General features: G+C 42.9%; 2 protein-coding genes across 3 annotated transcripts; both read right to left on the reverse strand.

Moving 5' to 3' along the window:
• Window positions 1-1,172: 1,172 nt before the first annotated feature.
• LOC139460554 (acetylcholinesterase-like) lies at window positions 1,173-11,139 on the reverse strand. Of its 2 annotated transcripts, none has more exons than XM_071242020.1 (4): window positions 11,018-11,139; window positions 4,744-6,231; window positions 3,641-3,828; window positions 1,173-1,472 (listed from the first exon to the last, which is right to left on the reverse strand). In XM_071242020.1, the coding sequence occupies exons 2-4, from the start codon at window positions 6,222-6,224 to the stop codon at window positions 1,360-1,362; spliced, it is 1,782 nt and encodes a 593-aa protein (XP_071098121.1). In that variant the 5' UTR covers window positions 6,225-6,231; window positions 11,018-11,139; the 3' UTR covers window positions 1,173-1,359. The 2 variants fall into 2 exon arrangements, with proteins under 2 accessions (XP_071098121.1, XP_071098122.1); XM_071242021.1 differs by lacking the exon at window positions 11,018-11,139 and adding an exon at window positions 10,487-10,572.
• Window positions 11,140-15,910: 4,771 nt separating this feature from the next.
• LOC139460218 (acetylcholinesterase-like) lies at window positions 15,911-19,024 on the reverse strand. The gene is made up of 4 exons (XM_071241727.1): window positions 18,522-19,024; window positions 17,975-18,271; window positions 16,489-16,661; window positions 15,911-16,035 (listed from the first exon to the last, which is right to left on the reverse strand). Exons 1-4 carry the CDS (start codon window positions 19,022-19,024, stop codon window positions 15,911-15,913), a joined length of 1,098 nt encoding a protein of 365 aa, XP_071097828.1.
• Between the last annotated feature and the right edge of the window lie 4,851 nt (window positions 19,025-23,875).

The raw sequence follows: 23,875 nt of genomic DNA on the forward strand, positions 1-23,875 counted from the left end.
ACTCTTTGATAAATTAATGAGATTCGTAACGCTAAGAAACCCTTTTCGGACCCAGGCCCAGGTGAGGTGAGGTGAATGGGGTTTAACGTCGTGTCCAAGATTATTGCACTTATATAGCGACGTGCATGCACGTGTATGTGTGTGTGTGTGGCTGCTTGTACTAGTCCGGACTGATGCCGATATATAGTGCTAGCACACTGAGATACCATGCCGCAGTTTAACATGAATACCCCACTCAGACACAGTTTACTGACTCCGAGCCGACCAGTCCTTGTTTCAGCCCCCTGCCAAGCGCCAGACAGGGTAACAACAAGTACCACCTTTTAACGTCTTTTGGTATGACGCGGCTGGGGATGGAACCCCGGACCTTCCGCTCTCCGGGCGGACGCTCGACCATTAGTCCACGGAGGCGGTGGCCAGGCCCAGGACCCACATGCACAAACTGATCTTAGCTCTACGACTATCGTACACCTACGTTAATGAATGGGAGTTAAGATCACCATAGCGCTGATATCGGTTCGTGCATGTGGACCCAGGACTCAATCATTGCGTATTGGACACTTGTTCTACACTGAACGAAACACGCATCGGGTACTTGAAACACACAGGCTATCGGGAATACTCAGGGTTAAATGCATTGTTCGGTATGCGCCTTGGAATCAGTACATTGAATATTCGTATGTCGGTCACGGGAAGAGAGTTAGTGTTGACTGACGAGGCAAGAGGCTGGGTTGTGTGTTGACCTCAGTGAGCGAGTCGGTGGGTTAGTGAGTGTTTTATCGCGGCCCCCTTGGAATCAGTACGTTGACTATTCGTATGTCGGTCACAGGAAGAGTGAGTGAGTTATTGAGTGGGTTGGAGGGAGAGAGGCTGGGTGCGTGGGTGGGCCTCAGTTAGCTAGTGTGCAACTGATTTATCGCCGCCTTAAACAACAGTATACCAGTCGTATATGTAGGCTTTAGGAAAACCCTGAATGAGGACGTTTTTAGACGCTTACCACGTAGGTGAAACCAGCGAGCATGGGTATGGTGCTGACAAACCTAAAAATATAATCAGGACGGATCTGAGATTCGAAGCTATGATCAATGGTTTCTGTCATTGCGACACGGTGTCCCTGATCAAACAAAGACAAGGAGTCAAAACGAAGATTGAAGTGATCAGTATATATTTTTTATTATTCTCAAATAATTTCCATCTTACCATTGTTAGAAACAGAAATGAAAGAAGACAAGTAAGTCGGCCTTTTCATTATGTGACGCAGTTGCTGTGTCATTTCTTCAGAAAACAATACAATTTGGCATGAAATTATTGGATGTTGATTGTTTAAGGTAGGATAAGGAGTCGACTTGACGTGGTTGTTTATGTTTCAATACTAAATAGAGTTGCAAGTGCCACGCCCCAAAACAATCCCAATGAAAGTGACATTCTGCTTCCATCGTTTTGACACACGTACACAACTTTCTCTGTCGTCGCTGAAACAGAAGAATCACATGTTATATCTCTGGCTGTGACGTAATCTCACACACAACACCTTTTGACCTATCGTAGAAAGCATGGCGGTTGACATTGAGGTATTGGTACGGACGCTGTTACACCCAGATGTAGTGATGATTTCACCCCCGTTTCCTGAGGTTTAGGAAATTATGTTTGAAACATAAAAATGTTGATAAATGTTGCTTTAAGTTTCTTTTATCGGTTTATGAGTTATATAAAACACTTACCCTCGGGTATTTAAAGAGGTTTAAAACCCTCATCCCCGGGGAAACCGTTGGATTCGGGTTTTAAAGTTCATAAAAAAAACATCTGACGTGCTTTTTCCAACACATCGTGGCTCTGTGCCGACCAGGCCTTATCTAATCCCCTTAATACCGAGTACCAGGCAGGGAAAAAACAAGTACCATCTTGTAACGTCTTTTGGTACGTCGAGGCCAGGGTTAGAAGTGTATTGATATTCATGTCAGGAAGGAGGGTAGTTTGTCCATGAGGAGTATATTCTTGACAGTAAGGGGCATATTCTTGTCAGTAAGGGGTGAATTCTTGTCAGTAAGGAGTATATTCTTGTCAGTATACTCGTGTCACAAATGAGTGTATTCTGGTCAGTAAGGGGTATATTCCGGTCAGTAAGGAATATATTCCAGTCCGTAAGGGGTATGTTCTGGACAGTAAGGAGTGTATTCTGGACAGTAAGGAGTATACTCGTGTCAGTAAGGAGTATATTCCGGTCATTAAGGAGTACATTACAGTCCGTAAGGAGTATGTTCTGGACAGTAAGTAGTATATTCGTGTCAGTAAGGAGTGTACTCGTGTCAGTAAGGAGTATATTCTTGTCAGTCAGGAGTTTGAATATCTTCACACATGATCGCATCGTTTGTTTCCCTACTTGAGTCGATGTCAGCACATATAACCGCACATACGTTGAACACCAGGATGAATACACAGACGCCAATAGTTTCCATGTACGTCACACTCTCAAAAAATATTTGTAAATGAGTATAATTTTGAAGCATGAAATTGACAATAAACGTATGAAATCTCGCAGAACTGTTACAGAGGTTTGCCACAAGTAGCTCACTCACTGACTCACTCATTGACTCACTGACTCACTGACTCACTGACTGACTCACTGACTCACTCACTCACTGACTCACTGACTGACTCACTGACTCACTCACTCACTCACTCACTCACTCACTGACTCACTGACTGACTCACTGACTGACTCACTGACTCACTGACTCACTCACTGACTGATTCACTCACTGACTCACTCATTGACTCACTGACTCACTCACTCACTGACTGACTCACTGACTCACTCACTGACTCACTCACTGACTCACTGACTGACTCACTGACTCACTGACTCACTCACTGACTGACTCACTCACTGACTCACTCATTGACTCACTGACTCACTCACTGACTCACTCACTCACTGACTCACTCATTGACTCACTGACTCACTGACTCACTCACTCACTCACTGACTCACTCACTCACTCACTCACTCACTCATTGACTCACTCACTCACTGGCTCACTCACTCACTCACTGACTCACTCACTGACTCACTCACTCACTGACTCACTCACTCACTCATTGACTCACTCACTCACTGACTCACTCATTGACTCACTCACTCACTGACTCACTCATTGACTCACTGACTCACTCATTGACTCACTCACTCACTGACTCACTCATTGACTCACTCACTCACTGACTCACTCACTCACTGACTCACTCATTGACTCACTCACTCACTGACTCACTCATTGACTCACTCACTCACTGACTCACTCATTGACTCACTCACTCACTGACTCACTCACTGACTCACTCACTCACTGACTCACTCATTGACTCACTCACTCACTGACTCACTCACTGACTCACTCACTCACTGACTCACTCATTGACTCACTCACTCACTGACTCACTCACTGACTCACTCACTGACTCACTCACTCACTCACTCACTCACTCACTCACTCACTCATTGACTCACTCACTCACTCACTCACTCATTGACTCACTGACTCACTCACTCACTCACTCACTCACTCACTGATTCACTAACGCACGCACGCACGCACGCACGCACGCAAGCAAGCAAGCAAGCAAACAATGGCTGACTTACTTTCAGAGCCTGTACGCGTATCGTCGTTCTCGATGATCAGTGGCATGAGAGTGTCCCAGAACACGCACTGCTGCTTCCTCAAGCCCTGATTGGTTGACTGTCCGGCAGCCGTGAAGACAAGGAAGGTTTCATCAGTCGTGCTGTATCTAGGCCATTGAAAGTTGGGTGTTTCCGGTAGGTTTGGGTTGCTGCCAAATATGATCACACCAGACGTTAATAGTGTTGTTTCTCAATACTTGTTAGTCCAAATTTAACCTTCTACAAGAGAATTTCGTTCAAATACAAATACAACAATATATCCATTGCCAAAACATTGACAAAGATATTTTTTTTTTCTGAAATAAAATGAAATATTATAATATAATTGCTTTTGTTACACACTCGCAAGAGTAATCATTGAACTGGTAAGATAGCACTGAAGTTCTCTTTGTCGCGTCCAATTCAGTAGTAGTAGTACTATTGCTCGTAATAGTAAAGGCTCTGGGTAGGTTTGACTAGGCAGCGCTTCCTGGGAGAAGTCACAGTCGCTGTCTGGGCTGCGTGTAGAGAGGGAAAGGGCCATGAGCTGATGATGAGCCCAACCAGCCTGACTGTGCCAGGATCACCCAAACCCTCTCTGCTGCATTTTTATTATAACAACAACAACAACAACAACAACAACAACAATAATAATAATAATAATAATAATTCAGATTCAGCTGACAGGTACTTGAAGAGACACAGCGGTTTTGTATAATTTGATCGACTTAATTCTAGCTCAAAACGGGCGGTGGGGTAACCTACTGGTTATGGTCGAAGACCCGGGTTCGATTCCCAACATGAGTTCAATGTGAGAAGCCCATTTCTGGTGTCCCCCGCCGTGATATTGCTGGAATATTGCTAAAAGCGGCGCAAACCCATACTCACTCACTCGCTCTCATCCAACACGCTATTGTGTAACACATTCTTCACACCTGAATTCAGAAACGTTTTACAAATCGCATCATGCATTAATACAGTTTTTAAAAATTAAATTAAAAAATTTACAGACAAATCAAATCATTTCAAAATCCACATTGTCCCTTTCAATCGTTGAATTCCTATTTACATTATAAAGTACTTGCCCAGTTTTAGCAAAATTCGCCCAATACGTCATCATGCTCCGGCTTGTTAATTTTTCCTCCTCCGGCCCTGCGAAGGCATCCCCAAGCGGTTGTCCAAACATCATTTCCATCTCAGCCGAATGTGGAACTCCCATCCATAGTGGTAGAGTGAAAGCGGAAAGCCGGTGGTCAAAGGAATAGAAGTACACATCGTTTTCTACAGCATAGAAGTCCGCCAGTTTGGCAGATGGACACTTGAAGTAACTGTCCCCAAGAATGTTGTCCACAGTTTCCAGGTAGTCTTTCCGGAGAGAAGGGACTTGGACTTCGTCATACTGGGCCATAATGGCCTTGACCATAGTTGATGATTGACCATTTGTTGCAGCGAAAATTCTCACCGCTAATAGGAATTGTGTTCTAGTAACATTTATCTGATTCGACAGAGTAAATACCGTTGGCATAGTAGATGGAAGGAACAGGGTGCCTTCGTTCTTGTTAACTCCCATTAGGATTTCAGTTTTCTTCATCTCCCCTTTTTCTAAGAGAGCTATTGGAGTATCTGGCAAGAAGAAGCCATCAACGACTGGACCGAATGGTACTCCACCCACAGCAAAAACCCGCGCCTGGTTATCTACAATAGTTCCTGGAGGTAGGTCTTTGATACATTGGTAAATATCAGCATCGTATCTGGCAGAACAGTTCGACATCTCCGCGAGTCTTCTAGTGCTGCCAATAGCCATCGAAGGTTCCTGCACTGCCCATGCTGGTAAGGGGGATCCACTTTGTAAAATGGCACGGGTGAAGAGGTCACGCGATTTGGGGGATAACAAAAGATGACCAACTGATCCTGCTCCAGCGCTTTCTCCAAATAAGGTGATCATGTTTGCATCTCCGCCGAATCTTTCAACATTGTTATGGATCCACTGTAGGGCAAGTGTCTGGTCCATGAGACCTTGGTTTCCAGGAAACGTGTCAGGGCCAAGATATAAAAATCCATGAGCTCCTAAACGATAGTTCATGGACATCACGATTACGTTTTTTTCAGCAGCAAGATACTTCCCGCTATACAAAGGCATGTTGATAGATCCGGATGTAAATGAGCCGCCATAGATCCATACCATGGTTGCGAGTTTCGCATTTGCTGTTACATTAGCTGGTGCCCATACATTGATGTACAGACAATCCTCGCTAACGCTGGGAGGAATCGCTCTCCAGGCCATCCCCAATGAAAACTGTATCGCTTGTTGGCATGACGGTTTCTGTGCACGGGCGTCCTTGACCTCCGGTCGCCAAGGGTCAATGGGTTGTGGGTGTTTAAACCTGAGGTCTCCTATAGGTGGTTTGGCGAAAGGGATGCCATAATAAGTGTCGATAGGTTTACTGAGGACAGAAGTTCGCAGACCGATGATTTTGCCATGCGTAGTGTCAACTTCCTGTCCCGAGGCGCTGTTTCCGGTACTGACGATAACAGCAACCAGGCCGCAGATGAGTAATGACGTCATGGTTTATCTGAAAAAGATGTAAAGTATCATATTCACTGAACTGTAACGAACATTTATGTCATCAATGTCGTTCATATCTCGCCTTGTCTTGTGGATAGAGCGTCTGCCCCAAATGTGGAAGGTCGGCGGATTGATCCCACGCTGTTTCATACCTGAAGACGTCAAATACAGGTAGTTGTTGTTTCCCTGCCTGGAGCTCAGTATTAAGGGGATAGAACAAGGAGTGATCGGCTAAACCCAGTGGGCTAGCACGATAAAACCGGCACTAGTCACGACTAGTACAAGCCTGCACGTCGCCATATGAGTAAAATAATCTTGAACGTGACGTTGAACCCAATTTTACCTCGCACCATCTGCGATATCAGTATAATTGTACAACTCTGTAATGCACACACACGCACGCACTTCACCTCACCTTATATCTCGGGAGTGTTAAATTCCAGAACGTATACTCACGAATCGCTGGTAAGTTAATATGATGACATCGGGTGTAATTATATTACTCTATGTTTGTTAACGCCGCACTCAGCAATATTCCAACTACATGACGGCGGCCTATAGATAATCGAGTCTGGACCAGACAATCTAAAGATTCATATTGTGAGCAACGATCCACGTCGACGGGGTACGATGTCACGCCATCAAACAGTTCATCGAACCTGACCACCATTCAGTTCCCTCTTCCGACAAGCATGGGTTGCTGAGAGCAAATTATAACCCAGAATCCCCAGGGATTTTTCGATGCTGCTTTGAGCTGAATCCCTTACATGGTCGAATCGATGCGATTAGGTACATGTGTGTTTCAGGCTAATCATAAGCATAATGATTAATTTAAATTTTCTCATGTATCACATTGTGTACGAAGATGACGGAGCATTAATTTATATGACCCCAACGAGCCGAAGAAGCCATTATTATATCTCTCATATGTGAGGCCCTGATATCAACGCTGACGCGTTATTCGTTTATCAGTTTTGGTTATTTCAATTACAAACTGTATATAAGACTTCAGACTTTAGTTCAAAATAGTTAATTCTGTGGCTGGGCTGAGAACACTTGAATTTGTCTTGACTAAGAAGGGGAATCACAAGTTCGTCTTCATGGTTACCGTTACTGGAAGAAAGTAGTTAGGGGGAAAGCTGTTTATTGGAAATGTGTCATTAAGCTGTGCAAAGGGTCACTGTCACCCCTTAGTTGTTGATGTTGATTTTGTTTATTCCGTAATGAACCTGTCATAAATTATTTAACATCTGGGTATGGGTGGAAGCCCCATACCTCCGATCCATATAATGGGTGAGGTGAGGTGAAACGGGGTTTAACGTCGCGTCCAAGATTATTGCACTTATATTGCGACGTGCATGCACGTGTATGTGTGTGTGTGTGGCTGCTTGTACTAGACCGGACTGATGCCGATTTATAGTGCTAGCTAACTGAGATACCATGCCGCAGTTTAACATGAATACCCCACTCAGACACAGTATACTGACTCCGAGCCGACCAGTCCTTGTTTTAGCCCCTTAAAGTACCATCTTTTAACGTATGGTTTGGTATGACGCGGCCGGGGATCAAACTCCGGACCTTCCGCTCTCCGGGCGGACGCTCTACCTCTAGACCACGGAGGCGGTCGATCCATATAATAAAATTGACATGATTTTAATATCAAAGATATGAAGCTGTATACTTATAGTTTTTGAAACATAATATTTGGATAACTTGAGGCTGATGAGGAAAATTGAACACCCAGATATTTATAGCAAGATACTATTTCAAGATAATTTGTGTTAAACCAAAAAATTTCATAACACCGGAATGGTCTAAAAACATTTTTGGGATTTTTCTTTTATCTATATTATTCATTAACCGAATTATTAATAAGTTCATCGGATAATGAATTTACAAAGTCGTCGATAGTTGAATAGAAATCAATATAGTCATCAACATCACCCATGCCTCCAAATAGAGACTCAAAGGGACATATCAAGTCCATGGGTGTGATTGAGTTTGTTAACTGGTCTGGTGTACACAAAAGCATGGACCAGAACTGTTTACTGTCGTGTTTGCAGAAGGCGTCTTTTAATTTATCAACAAACCTATTAGATACATCATCCATTTTCTCAACACATAAGTCTTTAGGCTATTCAGTGATGCGGACACTGATTTGTCAGATTTATCAGCTTACTGTACCTTAAGAGGAAGGACCAGAGAAGAAACTAGACCTGTAGAAGGCATCTGCAATGACGAGATACTGCGACTACCACACGATAGAGTGCAGCACCTACCATCATTTCCTATTGCCTCAAGCGGCATGTACAGACACAGACGAGCAAGTTTCCCACCACTTCCAGACACGAGCTGACGTTCAGACAGAAGAACCCTTTACCCAGACCAAAGATGGACACAGATACCTGCTCTTCGCTGACGGCGATGAAAACTGAAACTGACAGCCTTTCTGTCTGCTCAGACGATTTATACGGATGTGACATCAGCTTATCCCTTATAGCCTATTTGGAGTCAACTATTGCATGTCAGGGAGGGTAAAACCATGTACCCTCTGGTGTTCGGCCTACTCCCAGACCTTCAAGGAGTAACCGACCGCCGCTTCTTCAGCAAACATAAGGACTGTGATCAAGACTTCCTGTATTGTCCTCTCCGTCCTGCCATAATCCAGACTGATTTTGAAGCTCCAGCCATTCCAGCAGCCAACCTTGAATTCCCTGATGCAGAAGTGAAAGGGTGCTTGTTCCACTTTGCACAAGCCATCTGGAGACAGTTTGTTTGTTGTTTAACGCCGCACTCAGCACTATTCCAGCAATATGATGGCGGTCTGTGAATAATCAAGTCTGGACCAGACAATCCAGTGATTGACAACATGAGCATCGATCCACGCAATTGGGATCGATGACATGCATCAATCAAGTCAGCGAGCATGACCACCCGATCCCGTTAGTCGCCTCTTACGACAAGCATAGTCGCCTTACACGGCAAGCATGTGTTGCTGAAGACCTATTCTACCCCGGATCTTCACGGGCCTATCTGGAGACAGACACACACACTTGATCTGGCAGTATTATACAGAGAAGAGCCTGAGGTCTAAAAATGGATGACGCGCAGTGAGGAGATCAATGACTGTTATGGCAACATGGGTTGATTATGGTGCTTTGTTTCCTATCAGTCTGTGGAACCACTACCTGAAGACTGGACCAAGAACAAACAACTCAGAAGGATTCCATTCTCGACCCAACAAATCCTTGCCATATCATCAACCTAATCTCTTCAGATTTACTGACATCATCAGTGCCATTGAGAGATGTGAACGAGCCCAACTGGGCCAGATTGATATCAGTGCTGCCCCACCCCGATGAAGTGAATCTAGAGAGGGAACGAGCACAGTCTTGAAAGACTAAAGTTCAACTGTAAAGACAAGAGAAAACTCCTTTGCGTGAGCTGCTATGTTAAACGAGGCTGACTTCGTTATGACTTTGTTGTATGTTGAGAGTGTATGACAACTTGAATGCAAAGATGGCTGACTTTGACTTCGTAAAATTATATGTATGAGTGTTATGTTATCATGTATGTAGGAGTGAGTGAGTGAGTGAGTGAGTTGGGTTTAACGCCGCTTTTAACAGTATTCCAGTTATATCCCGGCGTGTCAGCTTATTGTGGGAGGAAAGCCCGAAGTGATGCAGGTCTCAGACGTTTACCACTTCGGTAAAACCCACGAGCACGGGTATGGTGCTGACAAACCTATAAACTTAATTGGGGCGAACCGGTTTTCGAACCCACAATCACAGGTTTCTGGCGTGCACAAGGGACACAACTATGCACAGCAAATCGCAGCGCCTAAGACGACTGGGCCACGCGTGCCCCTCACTGAAATCACAATCGGGGCACCATGTTATAAATCCCGAAGACGCTCAAATGGCTGACTTTGACTTCGTAAAATTATATGCATGAGTGTTACATTATCATGTATGTAGGAAGGTAAATAAAGTGCATAATGAGACATCAAGTATCATGTAGTTCCTATGGCAGTAAAAAGCTGGCCAGTCAATTAACATAAATGTAATTAACACCTATCGTCCTGACCACTATACCATAACGTTTAAAGTTTTATGCTGTAGTTCTTATAGGATGTAGATCTTATAACTGGACACACATGCAGTCATGGAGTTGACAATGTCAAACAAAGGATCTAATGAAATCGGGTCAATTCTGGTATTCGATCAATCCTAATCAATTATGATGGCACACACCACACTCACCTGCTATCCAACAGACACACCTCCTTCGCTACCACTTGGGCAACAAAGGCACATATGTGTGTCTTCAAATTAAATCTGTCTTGAGCGCATGGTCGTCCTAGGTTTAACTAAACTCTTTGTTAGGTTTGAGTATTTGTGCTGCTCACATCAAAGGAAACTCGGCACCTATTCATATTAAGTAGGTCAGGGTAAAATCGGAATACTGTACCTTGCCTAATATGAAAGGGATTGATTGCCTAACTCTTGTATAATATAGCAAACTCATAAATATATATTAAACCTCCATGGTCACGAGTTAACAAGTTTTAGTACTACATCTTAGAGTAAAATCTGATCTGTAAATGATAAAATCAAAATACAAATAAGAACACATATTCTATTTTTAAAATAAAATGACTAAAAAGTAAAAAAAACTCTGTTCTGTAAATAAATTCAGTCCACATTTTGACATATTCCTTGTTTGTACAACGTGAATACAAAGGGTGTGTAATTATAATAAGAACTGTTGAACATAAAAAGTAATAAACTTACCTTGATGGTTTACTAATCAGTGCGAAATCTGCTATCAAATACTGGTATGGCGACACGTCCGTTCAGTGTTAAGATTGACATAGATCTGTGCATGTGGATCGAGCTGAATTGAGTTTCATTGAACTCGACACGTGACTCGCGGGCAGAACTTTACGTACCGTCACTTGATGTTGACATATACTCAAGGTTTGCCAAGCTAGGCCTCCCATCTATTCGTCTTCTACTGTGGAGCAGCAGTGGCCTACATGTGTGGAAGTTGTCACAGACAGTTTACATTACACAAACTAGTTTTGGTCGTAGATCAGAAAAGTGTGCCACATATAGACCGCTAGCCCGTGGCTCGTAAAATTTCTGTCGGGCTAACGCTTCTGAAATGTCCCGACAGGCTACTGAAGTTTTAACGGTGATTTTTTATGCAGTCCTCTTTGTTAATCAAAATATAATATAAGGTTCCCCCTTTTCTATAGATCAATACAACAATCAAAAGAAAAAAGTCAACTGAATATTTGTGAGGAATTTAGGTTGAGAGGTAAAAGGTACCCCCCTTCATCTTGTTTGAGGGGGCACGGATGGCCCAGTCGTCTAAGGCGCTGCGATTCGCTGTTCAGAGTTGCGTCCCTTGGGCACGCCAGAAACCTATGATTGGGTTCGAATCCCGGTTCGCCCCGATTATGTTTCTAAAATTTATCAGCACCATACCCGTGCTCGTGGGTCTCACCAAAATGTTAAACGTCTGAGACCTGCATCACTTCGGGCTTTCCTCCCATATTAAGCTGACACGCCATGATATAACTGGAATACTGTTAAAAGCGGCGTTAAACCCAACTCACTCACTCTTGTTTGAGTGACGGTAACACTGACAAACAAACGTGTTGTGATTGGTTGTTAAAATAACCACAAGCTGTGATACTCTTTCAACACCACTGGACGCCGACCAACACGCCAAGAGTCCCGAAACATGTCAATGAGCAATATAAAGACGTGTCAAGCAAATCGTTAAATATGTTACATGAAGTAAAAAATAAAATCCACATATATATTTGTGCCCTCCCATCTTTTCGTGCGATCGTGTAATGTTGGTTGGTTGTTTGTTTGGTTCGTTTGTTGTTTAACGCCGCACTCAGCAATATTCCAGCTATATGACGGCGGTCTGTAAATAATCGAGTCTGGACCAGACAATCCAGTGATTAATATCATGAGCATCGATCTACGCAATTGGAATACGATGACATGCATCAACCAAGTCAGCGAGCCTGACCACCCGATCCCGTTAGTCACCTTTTACGGCAAGCATTGGTTGAAGACCTATTCTACCCCGGAATCTCGTGTAATGTAATACAATTAAAATCTGGTATTAGTAACATTGATTTTTAGGCCCGGACACGAAACAACCTTTGTTTCAGATCGTAACCTAGAATAAATACGAAAACGTATACAACCTTTTGGAAAACAACTTCTGATTTATTGCATTTAATGACGTTTCGAAGCAGCGACCTACACCGCTATCAAGCTTTTCTAATTTCTTGCTGAAATACATTATACAGAGGGACGGTATCCATTGCTGTCATCTTATTGACTGCCCAGATCGCGTGTTTGGATTTGACGAATCACGGTCTTTATACTTGATTACGGCAAAAGTCGCCATTAGATACCAATCTCTATCGGATATTTCAATAAAATCGCTTGTTACATCTACGAATGTTCGCATCTGTTTTTCATACAAAGATACCGCCTCCGTGGTCTAGCGGTAGAGCGTCCGCCCGGAGAGCGGAAGGTCCGGGGTTCCATCCCCAGCCGCGTCATACCAAAAGACGTTAAAAGATGGTACTTGTTGTTACCCTGTCTGGTGCTCGGCAGTAAGGGGCTAAAACAAGGACTGGTAGGCTCGGAGTCAATATACTGTGTCTGAGTGGGGTATTCATGTTAAACTGCGGCATGGTATCTCAGTGACCTAGCACTATAAATCGGCATCAGTCCGGACTAGTACAAGCAGCAACACAAACACACACACGTACATGCACGTTGCTATATAAGTGCAATAATCTTGGACGCGATGTTAAACCACATTTCACCTCACCTCATACGAAGCTTCGAAAACGGAGGTGTCGCCCAGTATTTTCTCATGTTACTGAATGGAAAGCCGCTTTCCGGATATGTGACGATAGACAACATGTACATTGAAAATTCTATTTATCATCGTTTTCCGATTACTTATACGATGGATATATAAAAAGAAACAAGTTACTTGATATTTAATTAATGAAAGTTGTCGAAAATGCGACACAATTGTCGCTTCCTTGGTGCTTAATCAGGACTTTATGAATGCGTTGGCTTAAATGTTTTTGACTTGCTGACTGGTGTTGAAAGAGTTAACAAATGCACATGTTAAATATTGCTGGAAAAATAAATGTTTTCGCGTTTATTTGGCAATTTGACTGTGACCTGAGTCTGATATTTTTGTATCTATTCTATAATCATATGTACATGTGTAATGTTGTTGAATAAATTTTGTACCTCTGATGCCGCTGATAGCTGTCTGAGAGAAAATAAAAGTTCAGTTCAGACACATCTCAATGGCGCAGCATGCATTCCTTTTTCAAGGGATTAAGCAAAAAATGAGCGATGAAGAGACACGGGGGCGAATGCTGGAGTAGGAAAAAAACCACGTTGGGAAGGAACTTTTCTTCCAAAATAGTCCGTGCAGTTTCCCTGAAATTTTAAACTGGCTATTAAATTTTAAGGCCAACTATTCCGACTGGAAAGCAATCTTTTGATACTACAGTAAACTACGGTTATAACGAACTCAAAGGGACTACTAATTTAATTTCGTTATAACCGTAATTCGTTATAAGTACATATACAGCATGACGACAGCAAGTAGTCGGGACCAAAAAGTAAGTTCGTTATATCCGTCAGTTCGTTATAAGCGTGTTCGTTATAACCGTACTTTACTGTATGTCAAACACTGGATAGAATATGGAGCTGTTTTGAAGAGATACTTTCGAGGACTGAACTGCATCACCTAGGATTCTTATCATGCGACCAGATAATCCTGTGATTGATGTTGTGATCAACGATGGAATAAGCCTGTGAAAAAATCTGTGTTTATATGTCCTTTGGCACCACCATCTGTACACAAACGTTGTTGCTGTTCTCCTATCTCAGGAACTGCTTGACCAAATGTACATGAATGTCACCACACACAAGCATAAATATACATTGCATAACCACCTACCACCTACCAGACACATTTTACTCACTATGTATTATATATTTAGCTACATAAGTCCCTTCGTTGACATCATGAGTCACGCAATTGGGATACGATGACATGCATCAACCAAGTCAGTGACCCTCAGCACTCAATCCCGTTAGTCGTCTCTAACGGCAAGCATGGGTGGCTGAAGATCAAACTGTTCCCCTGTACCATATCGTGTGCAAAGTGCACTCCATACTGTCGACATGTTATTCCTTTCTATTTAACACAACATACCGGGGCCTTTATGCATGTTTCAATACCTAGGCTTTGCGCAATTCAACTCAATGCAATCCAATTCACGCGTGTTATTATGCACCGTGTCTCAGCTGTTTGTATATTCTCAATTTCAATCTCCTGCTAAGAAATGCTGTAGTCACCGCCATACTATGTACCGAACAGGTTAAGCATTGCGACATTGCATATTGTGAAAGATTCCGTGTGGAATTATAAATCAAATTAAAACTTTAGAAAATGTGATATTTTTCATTTATAAGACGAATCAACATCGACAAAATACTTTAGGTTTATGTATGTAAAAATGTTTTTTTAGAGACGGAGGCTCACTCACTCACTCACTCACTCGAAGTATGGGCTTTAACGTTTCGGTACAGATAACAGTGTCTTTACCAAGCAAACAACCGTTATAAAATGTTATACTTTTTTTATTTGAAGTTTTCACGATAAACCGCTTTTCCGCATGACCTCGAAATTGACGTTCGTATGAGTGAGTGAGTGAGTGAGTGAGTGACTTAGTATGGTTTTACGCCGCTTTAAGCAATAGTCCAGCAATATCACGGCGGGGGACACCAGAAATGGGCTTCACACATTGTACCCATGTCGGTAATCGAACCCGGGTCTTCGGCATGACGAGCTAACGCTTTAACCACAAGGCTACCTGACCGCCCCGACGTTCGTATGAAGTTGTTTTCACGAGACCGTGTTCTTGAAATGAGGACAACACTGGCGGACTCCTTCAACCCCTGGGAAGTCCCTAGCGCGAATATTTTAATCTTGAACTCAGCGCTATTGACTTTGACAGCATCAACGTTTACGAATATCCCCGCTACGACCCATCCTGGTGAACAAAACGAAGAAATTCACCTCCAAACTATCGTAATATCTACTCGACTCGTGTCTAGGCTAACAGACACATTGTGTCGTCTTGTAATTCATGTAAATGTATTACGACGCGCTGTCATTGTGACTGACACAGACCTTTCTCATTCAATGGTGGTATTATTTGACTACTCATTTCAACGCTCTTGAACTATTCTATCCCGCTGGTTGTTGCTTGGTTGATGCTTGGTTGTCAGTGTAAACACGAAGCCAAGCGTTATTAATACATCTGTGTAGAGATCTAGGCCAACATCTTTTGAGGTAAAATAATGTAATAAAAAAGACACTCACACAAAGTCAGTGAAAGTGAAAGTCAGTTCTAAAATAACGGGTTACATTGCACCAACGTGGCAATACGCATTCATCCTTAAATGTCTGCAGTAAAATACACCATGTTAAATTATGCACTAACGTTAACTATTTCTAAACAGTTTATTTCTTAAAGTTAATAATGGCCAGTATATTGACAAGTCATGCACAAAAAACTTGATTTGACGTGAGTTACGTGCGTCGTGTCTTCAGGATTGAAGATAAACTTGTCTGATGACAAGAGAAAGGCAGACAACTGCTAGCAAGAGAAGGCTCTGCGACAGACCCCTTGCACCGCCACTCGAACAGTAGAACACGGGTGCTTTGGTTGTGTCTGAAGAAAAACATCAACATGTTCACTAACATACCCTTATCCAAAGGTTTAAAATGCTACGCAGGAATGTTTGTTTGTTGTTTAACGCCGCACTCAGCAATATTCCAGCCATATGATGGCGGTCTGTAAATAATCGAGTCTGTATCAGACAATCCAGTGATTGACATCATGAGCATCGATCCACAGAAATCAGGATACGATGACATGTATCAACCAAGTCAGCGAGCCTGACCACCCGATCCCGCTAGTGGCCTCTTACGACAAACATAGTCGCCTTTTACGGCAAGCGTGGGTTGCTGAAGACCTATTCTACCTCGGATCATAATGTTCACATGGATGTGATAAAAATTGACACAGGTTAATCATAATCTTTCAAATACGCTTTTGAGCACTTGGCACACAGGTAGGAAAGATAAAATGAAAACAGAATTTAAAAGATATTGAACAACTTACGTTGGACAGTATAGCCTAGGATAAGGGGAAGTAAATTGTTGACGAATGTACACTCTTGATGACGTCCTTGTCCCGTTGCTAGTTTACTGCCAACATCTAGTTTCAGGTAGTTCATGTTGGTGTTGTCATAGGCCGGCCAGGTGACGGGCACCGACACAGGGGAGTTAGGATTGCTGAAATAAGGACGGTAAGGATAATAATATTAAATGGTATCTGTAAACACTTGGAGGAATGGTGAAGATTACAGATTTTGGAACCCGTGAAGACCTCGCTAAAAACTGTTTTTCAGCAACCCAGGGGCGACTATATAACGGGATCGGGTTGTCAGGATCGTTGACTTGGTTGATACATGTCATCGTATCCAAATTGCGTGAATCGAAGCTCAAGATGACATTCACAGGATTGTCGTCATTGAGCTGTTATATTGTTGAGTGCGGCGGTTAACAACAACAAACGTAACAAAAGCTTCTGGTTTTGGTGATGAAGTCGATATGAACGAACCATTTGGCAATATATTGTTGTGAAAGGCATACATGTACGTCAAGCGGGATATATGGTGTCATAAGACACGAAGGGAGATAAGGGAGTTTGCTTATATCTGTACAGCTGATAAAGGTGCTAGCGCTGAACTATGTTGTTTTACATTACATAACGATGACCAAAATGTGACGTTGATATTGGTATGTCTGCAGACTAGAATGTTTTGGCGTGTTGACTACTTAAGAATTGACTTAATATTGTTTGCGTTTATGGTGGTATACACGTATATAAACAGGTCTGCTTTCTTATTCACTCGGAGGTTACTTCAAGGATAGCCGCTTGGTTGTTGCAATGTTGAGAGCATTTGATTAAGAAAAAATAGAAATACGTTTCTCAGTATAAGGATATGCAACAGATGAACTCTACTAACCATACAAATATCCATTCGAGTAACACTATTGAAATTTTTCAGCTCTGATGAAAAAAAAGTTTGTACCCGTGAGGAGATACAGACACGACATTATGCGCGAGGATGTCGGTGCTGGCGCTGAACTATGTTTTTTTACATTACATAACGATGACCAAAATGTGACGTTGATATTGGTATGCATGCAGACTAGAATGTTTTGGCGTGTTGACTACTTAAGAATTGACTTAATATTGTTTGCGTTTATGGTGGTATACACGTATATAAACAGGTCTGCTTTCTTTGAGTATATTCACTCGGAGGTTACTTCAAGGATAGCCGCTTGGTTGTTGCAATGTTGAGAGCATTTGATTAAGAAAAAATAGAAATACGTTTCTCTTCGAGATACAGACACGACATTACGAGCGAGGAAGGCAACACAAGGCAACCCCATCACCACCTTCAAATACAATAAAAATAAATTGAAGTATGTTTTTTTCATCCCCGAACCCATGTCCCAAGGTAACTGCAACATCATCTCTGAGTATATTGGTGTCTACATCATGGAGGAATCGCTGATAAGCAGTAGTGCAGACTCACCCAGACTTGGCAAAGTTGGTCCAGTAGGTCATCATCCTCCTGCTGAGAGTCTCCTCTTCTGGGGTGAACCCAAGCGATGCATTCAACGGTAGGCCAAACACCAGCTCTGTCTCGTAGGAGTGAGTTGCTCCAATCCATGCAGGGTAAGGGTTTGACGAGATGCGATGATTGAAGCCATAGAGATACGTGGGGTTAATCTTCGAGTACTCTTTTCCAAACTCGACGTATATAAGTGGCGTCGGTTTGAAGATTGTTGATGACATCAAAGTGGTTGATGTTTCCAGGAGGCTGCAGACTCTGGTAATAGATGCTTAGCGCCTCTTTAATCTTATCAGTCGACTCTGTCATGATTGTTCGTGTTACCAACATTTCAAATTCTGTGGCGCTTAGAGTCAGAGTATGCGGTGGAGAGGTGAGATTTCGAAACCCTGTCACCAAACTCATAATAAGCAAAGTTGCCTCGTCCTTGTTGAAACCATGCAATAACTGGATGTTCTTAAATGCGCCTTTGGCCATCAGTGTCTTAGGGTTATCTGGAAGAAAGTACTTATCAACTACTGGAGCAAACGGGATGGCGTTCCTGACGCCGAGGGTAGACTGAAGGTCCACTATTGACTGAGCATCCGCATTCTTGAAACACTGAAACATATCAGCCTCGGAATAAGTAGGACACTTGAGTTTCTCAGCAAGCTTTGTTGTAATATCTTTACTTGTGTCAGCGTCTAGGTATGTAAACGATTCTGTAATTGGTCCACTGTCCATGATTGCTCTATCAAAAGTACCGCGTGACAAGGGAGACAGTAAATGAAGACCAGCTGAGATTGCACCAGGACTCTCCCCAAATATGGTAATTCGGTTGGGATCTCCACCAAAATTGGCAATGTTTTCCTTGACCCATTTGAATGCCATTCTTTGGTCCATCAAGCCCATGTTGCCTGGCATCGTTCCCGCTCCCAGGTACCCGAAGCCTAGGGGTCCTAGTCTGTAGTTGAGGGTCACCACGACCACATTGTTTTCCCCGGCGAGAATGGCCCCGTCGTAAATAGGCATTCGCGCAGAACCCCCCCCCCCCCCCCCCCCAAAAAAAAAAAAAAAACAACAACAAAAAAAACCAACAAAAAAACACCACCGTGCACCAAGATCATTACGGAAAGGTCAGCAGAATTGTTTGATTATGCCCAGACTGACAAGTGTAGACAGTCCTCGCTGTAGTCATTAGGTGTCTATTTGAAAGATTCCGGATTGTATTGTGTTGGTGACTGGATACAAGATGGCCTGGGATATTCGGCATTTCTGACACCTGTATCCCATGGCTCAAAAGCAACAGGATGCTTGAAGCGGACATCTCCTAAAGGCGGTTTAGCAAAAGGCATTCAATGATATACGTCTTTCCAAGGACTGATAGACGTTTTCCTTTGAAGCGCCCGCTGGTAGTTGCAACCTCTTGCGTCACTGACAGCGCTGACATTGACATGACGATTTAGACACCTTGACTTTGAAGGCGCCATCCTGAAATCAGAAATATTGTATTTGAGACATATGTTTGTCTGTGCTTCAAGACACTCAGGAGCTGAATAAATTATTTTGGACCCACAAAAAATATTCCCGGATGTCAATGCTAACAGCTCTTCTCTCGTCTCGAAAATGTGGTAAGCTGCAATGGCATCTGCAACACATCTGACGCAAATGTTGTCTTGTACTTTAGGTACTTTTGGCTGTTTCAGTGCAAAATCGGAACAAGAATGGGTATAAAACATGTGCGTTAACGGTATTCCATATGCATTGTTTATCATCGTGCTGACAACAACCACTCAGAAAAACAACAAGATTACGCAATTAATCAACATTATGCCACGCCTGTCCGAAAATAAGTGTCTGCGAGCCATTGGTATGCTTGAAGCAGGATCGAGAGTGATGTTGAAAGACAATTTAACGTCCATAGAAACAACATTTGGTGTTCATGACAACGTTGGCAACAGACGAAGAGTCAGAGACCATCGTCGGAGTGGCAGGCCACGCGTAACCAATAATCGACAATACAGCTGGATTCGAACAACACACCTACGAAATGGATTCTAGCAAGCAACAGTGACTGCAAGAAGCATCCCTGGCCTTTGACGAATATCTTCACAAACCGTACGTCGGCGCCTCAGGGATTGTCGCCAGAAGACACACCAGACGTCCCATTTTGACAGGAAACCACCGTCAAGCACGTCTAAAGTGGTGCAGACAGCGTCTACGCTGGACGGCCATGCAGTGGGGTCAAGTTCTATTCACTGACGAGTCTGGTTTTCATCTCAGCCACAGAGATGGTCGGATTCGAGTGTACCGACTTCGAGGTGAACGTTACGTCAATCATTGTGTCATGGAAGAAGATCGGTTCGGGGGCGGCAGCGTTATGGAATAGAGTGGGATTACAGCAAGACAGAGGACGTGTTCCACAGATACTCCAGGAACTTCGAAACAGGCTCCAGCAGATATGGACAGATATCCCACGGGACTTTGTGCGACGCCTGGTCCATTCCATGAGACGAAGATGCGTTTCGTGCATCGCACCCAGAGGTGGACACACACGCTATTTATGTGTAAATTGACATTTTGGCATGTTCATGTTTTTTTCTGAAATCCCGCATTTTCTGAAGTCAGTATGGCAAATTAAACCATTTGAACACTTACAGGAGTCTTTTATCTGTTGCAAACCGAATTTTTTTCAGATTAGGTAAAAAACATAACATTGCATTAAATCTTATTCAATGTCACAGGAACTTTTGTTGTTCAGTATATAACAGACATTGAAACCATATAAGCATGGCAACTTGGTAAGCTAACATAAGTTGGGCGACCCTAAAGAAAACTAAGCAAGCTTTGGAAAGTTTTCGTTTTACACCGCAGGTCACCATTATGACGGCATATCGCTCATTGTGACACAAAAGATATGACGTCACAACGCGCCAAATTCTAAGCTGTCTTATATCCGCAAAATGTAAATACATTCCGTTCGTAGATTTATGTCGTGTTTTCTGCACGAAATGTTTTGCCACACATCCTTTGATTATTGTAGTAACCACGAATTTGCATTTTGTAGCCTTAAATTTTGTAAATATGCCAAAAGATAATGACTGCAAAAAGTACTATTCTATGAATATTAGCTTATATTAGAATATATGCGGCCGTCAAACCGGTTGTTTCTATTAGAGGGGTTTTATTGTGATTTAATAGCCTCTGATTGACCAATCAGAATCAAGTAATTTCCAATTTCATGATAGAATGTTGTTTAACGACACAATCAGTTATACGAAGGCGCCCTGTAAATAATGGAGATAATGAACAACGTTACACGCCTCCAGAGTAGGATAACACGCAGGTCATCGAGCTTGTCCATCTCAACCATGTAGAGACCGACCATCTGATATGGTGGGTGGGGCCTACACCTACAAAACCAGATATTATTTTATTCAAAATAAAGGACACCACCACACCACACCCCCCAAAAAAAATAACTAAATTAAAAAAAATAAGAATAAATAAATAAAAAAAATTGAATAAATAATAATAATAATAATAATAATAATAATAATAATAATAATAATAATTATAATAATTATAAATAAAATAAAATAAAATAAAATAAAATAAAATAAAAATAAATAAAAATAATAATAATATATGATTAAAAAAACCCAAAAAAAACAAAAAAACATAGAATAATTAAAGAAAGATCGATCCCTTTTCATCAATGCAGGAACACGCCACGAAAACGACGATTTTCTGAAATCTGGGAAAGTGTGGCATATGTTGAGAAAATAAGCATGTGCGCCAATATGCCCGAAGCGGAGGTTGCTGGGTACCAATTGCTGGGGTGGGAAATAGTGTTCGGTGTCTGCCTTATACCTGAGAACGGCTTACCTTATATTATCTGTTTTATACGGCCATATGCGACCAATGGTTAACTGTATATTCTCGCCCACAGACACGCACACTGGAGAAAACGAACGCCACCCGGAGACGTGATGTATAATCTATTTGAACGAAGACCGACCAACTACGTATCTGGAGTGTTGCCTCTTCGATATTTGCACACGTTAAGGTAAACATACCGTCTGGAGTATAATGTACCCTGGGCTACAGGTATGTCGAAATATATATCTCCTACACGCTGGAGTTAAACATTGAATAAAGTAGAAGTGATGAAGCATCATCTCGGTGTGTGTCTTTTGAGAGATTGACGGCGGAATGAAGTCAAGTTCACACGGGACAAGGTTTCATATGCATTTATTGCTCTATTCATACTAGGATGCTATGTCTGTCCATAATGATCAGTCATAATATAACTAATTGAATGCTACTTCTCCGTTGTTGTCATGAATATTAAATACTACAGTGAGTGAGTGAGTGAGTGAGTGAGTGAGTGGTGCCTGTAAAAGATAATGCTCACATCAATATAACTATATATTGTGTATAAACTATATATTATTCATTTTTCGGACAGTGAGTGACGATTGTGAATGTTGGTTATATCAGAGCGCTATTACCGAGCCTTCGTCAGCGACACAAATAGTCCAGTGTCTCTATTCGCCGCGCAGAGCTGCGTCAGAAGACCTTAATCCAGTGCTTGAATCCAGAATTCACAATTCCCCTTTATCTGATCCTTCGTTTTGAGGGGCGGTCGGGTGGCCTAGTGGTTAAAGCGTTCGCTCGTCACGCCGAAGACCCTGGTTCGATTCCCGACATGGGTACAATGTGTAAAGCCCATTTCTGGTGTCCCCCGCCGTGATATTGCTGAAATATTGCTAAAAGCGGCGTAAAACCCTACTCACTCACTCACTCCTTCGTTTTGCAATGTCATTTTTATGCACAGCGTATGCTCAATGCGCTCAATGGATCAACGAATGGATCAGCGTATGACGTTACCAGCTCAAGTTGGCTTCATATATTCCGCCATCTATGTTAGGATTACCCGCTGACCTACGGAATGGAGTCTGTCGTTAAATTAAGTAAACACTTGGAGAGGTGATCTACATTGCCGCCAGTACACAAGTGAGACTAGAACGTGGACTGACCTTGCACAAGTCAGCCTTATGTGTTGTGGGGTGTTGCCCGTGGTATTTGAACAGCGTGAATAGGCGCGTGTCACGGGGAACTGGTTTAAGAACAGCAGAGTCAACACGATAGAGACTAGTCTTGTGAAATAAATGTTTAAACGTTTGACCTATATACAAACACAAGTATATCAGGGTGAGTGAGTAGGTAGGTGAGTGTTTTTTCTAGTGAATGAGTGGGTGGGTGGTTATGTTTTGAGTGAGTGGGTGGATGTGTGGGTGGATGTTTGAGTGAGTGGGTGGATGGGTGGGTGGATGAGTGTGTGAGTGGGTGGGTGGGTGGATGAGTGTGTGAGTGATTGATGGTGAGTGAGTGAGTGGGTGGCGTTTTGAGTGAGTGAGTTGGTGGGTGACTGACTGAGTGAGCGAGTGAGAGGGTGGATGGGTGGGTGGATGAGTGTATGAGTGATTGATGGTGAGTGGTTGGGTGGTTGGGTGGATGTGTGGATGGCTGAGTGAGTGAGTGAGTGGGTGGCTGGGTGAGTGTGTGGATGGCTGAGTGAGCGAGTGAGTGGGTGGCTGGGTGGATGTGTGGATGGCTGAGTGAGTGAGTGAGTGGGTGGTTGGGTGGATGTGTGGATGGCTGAGTGAGCGAGTGAGTGGGTGGTAGGGTGGATGTGTGAATGGCTGAGTGAGTGAGTGAGTGGGTGGTTGGGTGGATGTGTGGATGGCTGAGTGAGTGAGTGAGTGGGTGGCTGGGTGGATGTGTGGATGGCTGAGTGAGCGAGTGGTTGGGTGGATGTGTGGATGGCTGAGTGAGTGAGTGAGTGGGTGGATGTGTGGATTGCTGAGCGAGTGAGTG

This window comes from Haliotis cracherodii, unplaced genomic scaffold (genome assembly GCF_022045235.1).
Source record: "Haliotis cracherodii isolate W230 unplaced genomic scaffold, xgHalCrac1.p SCAF_14, whole genome shotgun sequence".
Lineage (NCBI taxonomy): Eukaryota > Metazoa > Mollusca > Gastropoda > Lepetellida > Haliotidae > Haliotis > Haliotis cracherodii.